Source organism: Euwallacea similis, chromosome 4, assembly GCF_039881205.1.
Source record: "Euwallacea similis isolate ESF13 chromosome 4, ESF131.1, whole genome shotgun sequence".
In the NCBI taxonomy this organism is placed as follows: Eukaryota; Metazoa; Arthropoda; class Insecta; order Coleoptera; family Curculionidae; genus Euwallacea; species Euwallacea similis.
Window position 1 is genome coordinate 2,076,563 of NC_089612.1, and position 6,857 is coordinate 2,083,419.

General features: G+C 40.0%; 1 protein-coding gene across 1 annotated transcript; it reads right to left on the bottom strand.

Moving 5' to 3' along the window:
- Positions 1 to 6: 6 nt before the first annotated feature.
- LOC136408302 (integrin alpha-PS4-like) lies at positions 7 to 6,831 on the bottom strand. Its single transcript, XM_066389200.1, has 20 exons — positions 6,195 to 6,831; positions 5,403 to 5,500; positions 5,285 to 5,352; positions 5,118 to 5,232; positions 4,995 to 5,065; positions 4,256 to 4,397; positions 4,080 to 4,201; positions 3,788 to 4,027; positions 3,625 to 3,733; positions 3,390 to 3,572; positions 3,164 to 3,334; positions 2,697 to 3,105; positions 1,801 to 2,002; positions 1,580 to 1,737; positions 1,454 to 1,523; positions 1,046 to 1,403; positions 908 to 989; positions 728 to 857; positions 616 to 669; positions 7 to 562 (listed from the first exon to the last, which is right to left on the bottom strand). The coding sequence occupies exons 1-20, from the start codon at positions 6,365 to 6,367 to the stop codon at positions 362 to 364; spliced, it is 3,156 nt and encodes a 1,051-aa protein (XP_066245297.1). The 5' UTR covers positions 6,368 to 6,831; the 3' UTR covers positions 7 to 361.
- Positions 6,832 to 6,857: the final 26 nt, after the last annotated feature.

Here is a 6,857-nt window from a genome sequence, read left to right on the forward strand (position 1 = left end):
TGAGATGAATTGTTCATACTTTTTTTTATTTTTAGAAATAACACCTCACACACCAGTAAGGATTGTTATCGCGGTGTAATCATACACTATTCTCGGGTAAAACTAAGAATGATATTCGCTCTTTACCAAGAGCGTTACTCTTTATAAGGTTCATCCTAGCTCAGGACCCAAGAAAAACGCGTATAATTAATGTGAAAACTTAAATATGAAAATTATAGATTGTAAATCAGAAGAGGAAGACAGTAAAAAAATGCATCGTAAAACGGCAGAAGCTGTCTAATAACTTACGATGTATGAATTATATTTTTCTTTCTCTAAGTGAAGAATATGTTATGAATTTTCTTAAAAAATTCAATTTCTTTTAACTGACGTTTTTCACTGAAGATTCTGCATTTTGAGCCTCCAAAAGCGGATTACCTGCAGCTTTTTCTTCTAAATGCTTCCAATACGTCTGTAAATCTTCGGGATTAATATACCGGAAGGCCGGATCCCCTTGGAACGGCTCTCCAGATTGCAGTTCTTTTTCGATCATTTCCTCAATCAGTTTCTCCTCTTTTAGCGCCTAAAATTCCATAATAACTTGTAACAAACAAAGCTAGGAAAGTTTCAATTTACCTCTTCTTTTAATTGGAGTAGCATTTGGTGCTCCTTTCTTTCAAAGAAGCCCGCCTGGTCAGAAAATAGAGATGCGGAAACGATTCTTGTAGGTTTATGATTCCATACGTACCTTGCTCAATGCTACAGCAACGCATACTAAAATTAGGAAACCAACCACAGCGGATCCAATGAGAATCCACAAAGAAATTTCAACTTCCTTATAGAGTAACACTACGTTTGAGAGCTCAGCCACATCGGACCTAAGAAAATCTTCAGCAATTCTCAAAATCTTAATACTCAAAAGTCTCACCTATTGCCGGTTTGCTCGAAGCTCTTCAAGGAAACTGCACCGCTGCTCATATAGAGTATCTGCTCAAAACTCGCTAACCAATCTATAAAACAAACCAAAACTTTCCATTTTTATATAATACCTTCAATTCAATTCAACCTTTCCCTAGGGCTTTCCTAATCATATCGAAGCTCACTTCCACGTTTACAGGGACTTCAGCGTTGTTTTGTGCTCCTTCGAGAGGACCTACCGCGCAGTCCAAAAGGGCGCAAGCAATGTTTTCCATCGCGCAGCTGATGCTATAAGCTTTTGACTGTGTCTTAAGCGGTGCATGAAGGATTTTACCCTTGTATGTTGTGATGTGATCGCTGCAGCTCACTAGAGAATTATCGCTTTTGTTATAAGGAAGGATTTTTGCGAATTGCGCGAAAGAGCCGTCTTTGAGGCTCCGCAGTTTGTAAGGGACGATGATTTCCAACCTTAAGGGTTGAATAGGGCTGGGGCCGAATTTTTCTATCTAAAACATGCAGTTTCAAAGTTTCATGTTTGATTTTAATGATTTTTTACCTTAAAAATGTTTTGTATTTGAGTTAAAGGAGACTGTTCGTTGAGGAGATAACTGGACTCTTTGGAATATCTATTAAAGGGCAGTTTTACTGTATTTACCTAAGGGTTTCTACTTCATCGTTATACCCGCTGATGTAAAAATCCGCTTCTTTGACCAGCATCAAGGTCAGGTTAATATTACTTTTGTCGCTGATGTTCTCAGTAATGGTAGTAGAGTTCAAGAAAAAGGACAAATTTGTCAAGGCCTCTTCAGGGTTCAGATTAAACCGCAACTGGTAACTCACCTGTAATAAATGGTTCTTGAGACCCATTAGAGCCTTTGGAGACAACGATTGTGAAAAGCTTACTTGGTCCTCAAGTACTTCCCCGGCATCACATTTTATAACATTCATGTCTATAATTAAACAGGCCGCAGGAACGGATTCCAAAATTGTCCCGTTCGGCATGTAGATATGTAAAATGGGGGAATAAGCCGGGTCCCCCTTGTTGCTGACTTCGATGTCCATGTTCAAAGGCTCCTTAGAGCCTAGAACAAAGACGTTCTTTTTTCTGAAAAAAATATATGAATCAGCGAGCCCAAACCGACACTTTTAGAGTAACAAATGTATATTTTCACTAAGTTCTAAATGGTCGACTTGGTGTCCGAACTTAAGTAAGCTGAGTAACACACTGAGTCGGTTCAATGTGGACAGACATGCGACTCAATAGCGGACAGAAACAATGCGTATCCATTATTAAAATAGTTGTTCTGTTAGCCAGAAATTTTCTACAAATTGTTGTCAGCAAGATCGACCATCAAAAAGAACTCTTTATTGGTTACTTAGGAAATTTGAATATTGTGGCTCAATTGCAGATAAGTCAGCATTCGAATGTCACGGAGGGCAGATCAATATTGCCACGGTAAGCCGCAGCATAAACTGCGAAAAGTCGCAGCATACGCTGTGTTAAACCAAAGCATTAGCTGCGTTTAGCCGTAGCATTAACTGTGTTTAGTCGTAACATAAACTCTATTTAGTTATAGTATAAGCTGCGTTTAGCCGTAGTAAAAACTGCATTTAGCCGTAGTAAAAGCTGCCGTAGCGTAACGGATAATCCAAATCTCTCAACTTCGCGAACATCTCGTTGTGTCTTAGATGACTATGCGAAGAATCTTGCGTGAAAATCTTCATCTAATGGCTTATCTTGGCGAATTTTAAGGAAAATTAGAAGAGAAAAGCATCCTTTCTAATGGACACATACTTACCCCATATTGCTAAATCTGGCCCCAACCTCCAGCCGAGCTTTGCAGGGCTCCTTCCTGCCGTAGTGCTCGCAATTATGATCCCAAATAACCAAACGATGCTGCCTGATTACAGATTTTCTGCTCAAAATCGGACAATCACTGCAAAAAGTGTCATTAGACGCCTCTTTTCTTATCATCACCACATCTTTCACGTCCTGCCGAGGATTTCGTGGCAACTTATAAGTCAACTCGATCGTAATCGAATCGTTGTAGTTCACAGTCCCTTTCTGCTTGACCAGCTGGACATCTTCACAGAATTGTAGCTCAGGCTTGATTTGCAGGAGTTTCTCTTCGAAATACTGACGGCGCACGTGATTTCGGATGTAGAACCGGTAAAATTCCCGATCTACTGTTACGTTTCGTATTATTGCTGAAAATAATTGAAGAATTTGAGCCGCAGAAGTGGATCGAGAATGAGAAGTACCCACTGAGGTTGCTCAGGGGAGACCCGGTGACGAAGTAGTAGCAGCAAATAAAGCTGAACGTGTTCTGTGACTTGCTGAAGCTATTGTTGACTCGAATGTCTGTGTAAACTGTGACTGTAGGGATTGCCCGAAGCAGCACTGCGTGGCCTGATAAAGGGGCGCCCACGGCGAAATCTAAAAAAGCAGCTAAATTGCTAGTGACCCTTAAAGGAAACTGAAATGGACCAACCAAGGAAACCGTTAGAGTCAATATCAACTCCCCTAGAGAAACTGCTACCGAAACCTCTTAGATTTCCAGAAATGTCTTTGCCCGATATTCTCTGCGACAGCCTTAAAGCTTTCGCCATAAGATCGAAGCTGTAGATGTAAACTGCGCCGGAGCCCTCTTCATTGGGGGCTGAAATCGCTAGCTCTACAATAATTCCGAGTCAGCAATAAACGTTTCTACAAAAGCCAAAAAGCACCTTTAAAACCGTTCATATCCAGGTCCCCTAAAACCATGATTGAAGCCCCGAAGAGCCCTCCCGATTTAACCCCATCCAACCGAATTTTTCGAAAATTATCTAGTGATTTCTAATAAAGCTCTCAGATAAAGATCAAGAAATTAATTACAAGGGAAACACATACGTGGTTTCCAAAGAAGACGTAAACACTCCCGTGGTTGTAGCCGCGTTCATCGTTGCAGTGAAACGGGGCTCCCACCACGAGGTCGTCAAGTCCGTCCCTGTCCAAGTCTCCGGATGTTAGGGCGGAGCCGAAATACTCCCCAAATTGGTCCCCATAGATGATTTCTTTTGCTCTAATTTTTACCTGGTTTTCATACTTCTTTTCGTTGATATATTGAGATGTAAAGGAAAATACGAAGACCTGCAAGAAGATTCTTAGTTTTCCTTTGTTGGTGCTGTTATCAAATTTTTACAGCTCCTGTAGGAACCCTTGTAGATTTGCCATCATTCATGCTGTTCTCATAGCCCTTGGGGAGGCCCGAAACATAGCTTAAGTCGGACCTCCTGTAGAAACGGCCTGAGGTCACTGCATATCCTGCAAGAAGCATGATTTACAGCATTTTGATTAGGGTGGTTGATGTGAACGAACCTGAATACTCGTTAAATTGCCCATTAGGACTCACAATTTGGTACCTCCAGTTTTCAACAGGTTTATCGAGGTTTTCTATACGAAATACTGTGCCTAAGAAGTTGTATACCGCGGGTGCCCCCACGAAGACTTCGTTTTTGTTCTGCAAAAAATGAAAGAGTCAGAATGTGCGTTTTAACCCAAAATACCTGGATTGGGACGAAACTCCGTCAGGATTCCACGATTCGGTTGACTTTGCTACAAAGGCAGACCAATTGATTTGTCCAGTTCGGATGGACATGTATTTTTTGCAACAGGTGCCTAAAAAGTCTAGTCAAACTGGGTCAACTGCAAAAAGGCTATGGGGGACCGGTTCAGCGACGTCATTTGTGTCACAGTCAAAGAAAAAGAAAGACGAGAACGCTTAGAAACTTAAACCTTCCAACAGAGCAAATTTAAAAGAGATATAAATAGAACACCGAAGTACGCCTCCCCTATTCCTACGCTTTTAGCCCCCAGGGACAGTCCCAGGTCGTGGTAAGCAGGAAATAACAATCCCGAGGTTTTTAGGCGCTGCGGTGAATCTCACACTACCCAGCCGCCATAGCATCAGACTGGTTGTCTTTTTAAGATTTTCTTCGTGAAAAAAAAAGATCAGTTCCGTTAGCTTTAATAAGAAGAAAATGGAAAAATGGTGGAGAAAAAAAGGAGGAAGTGCTGTAGTTCTACGTCTACAACAAGTTTTGTTCGATTTTCTTACCTCTGGGAAATGTACGGCAAATCCGGCCATGCTTCTGGCATAATAGGGCATCATCTGTTCATACTGGGGTTCTACAATTGACAAAACATTAAATAGGCTCAAAAGTATGTAACAACGACAAACTTTTGAGTGGACAGTAAATCTTTTCGACCCTCTCTGTACTCAAATTCCGAAAGAAAGATCCTCCAGGTATCACAGGAGTATTTTGGTGCGAATCCTGCCAACGACTAGCAGAAACCTAAAAGATTTTCTAGGGTTCATCTTTGAATTTAGGAAGCATCAACTTTTACCCATAAAGTTTTGTATTGCATGCTCACATCCATGACCCCGCCAACCCAGGCGTTATCTAGATTCCTAGCTAAACGCAAGAAAATACCAACTTTTTGTGTGAATTGAAATTATACTTACAAGAGTAGTTAAATGCTTCATCCACTTCACAAGGTTTCATGAAAGGGCAATGGTGCACCACGCCTGAATTTTTTTGCTTAGGAGCTCCGATCTTGAGCCTGCTTGGTCCCAAATTAAAACGTATAAGCTTTAAAATCAACATGTCAAAGTATACATCCAAGAAGATAATATCCATGAAAATTTTGAAATAAAGCGTTACCGGCAGATATATGGCAGGGGGCAGGTTGGTATTTTGCCCGAAGGCCTGGTTACCTCTAGATCTACTTCTCAATGATCAAAATTAAAAGAGAATTTTGAGTGACCATAAAATTTCGTTCACCATAATATCAAGAAATTCATCATTCATCAAGAAAATGTTAAAAATTGTTGCGAATGTGTGTAATTTTGAAAAATGTATAATTAAATTAATAAATTAAAAAATAATACACAGGGAAAATCTACATTGTTAGAGAGTTGTTGAATCCTAAAACGCGCAAAATACTGACCAGTTTGCGTGATCTCCATGGAAAATATCTTCCAGGTAAAGTTGCTAGAACATTAAACTAATAGCCCACAAATACCTTACTATTCTACATAGGTGGCAATTTTTAAAATACCCTGTATCTACGAAACCACAATCGCGACGACTTTCTCGTCAGTATCAATTTTCATTTAATAAAAATCAAACACAAGAGTGTAAAAACTGTATCGCTCTAACCGCAGGAATGGCTGAATATAAAATATTAATAACCCGTAGTATCATTTAAATTGAGACACCCTCTGTGTCAATCTAGTAGCCTGCAAGGAACTTACCATCTTGTAGAGTAATTTTTTGAATCTCTGTAGAGCACTACAGAATATCCAAAATAGTCGTCGGGGCTTTGTAATGTGTAGGGTTGCACTATGATGGCATGATTCACGTCTATGTTGTAAGGACGCACAAAACTAATAAGGGACACAATAAGCACTATCAATGAAATGTTCATCGTTCTGAACAGTGATGACCTCTGAACATTTCATCACCATCAAGAAATACTTTGAAGAAATGGAAATTCTACTGAAATTTTGACCTCAAATTCGGAAACAATTCGCGGTTTTATTAAACGTCTTTTCACTTAAAGCGACTGATAACAAAACCGCACTTGGAATGGCGTAAAGTCTATTGTTAATGCAAGAAACGTATTATGGCTTATTATTAGCATCGGGCGATTTATTTTAATGTGATGTCTTCGATTGATAAACGCTCAAGAGGAGCGATTACAGTGGCGTCAGTGTGGTTTAAAAGCCGGCACAGGCCGATTAGGAATTCAAGTAATGTGCCTTTTCCTTCCGCTTGCCGCTTTAGATTTGATTACACCTGCGTTACTAGACACAATGAAATTCTATGAAATTCTAGTGTGATAAAGGTAGGACAAACGACGTCTAGTAATATCAGATTGACGTGGTTTTTATGTCGCAATCGGTTTATGTTCAGAG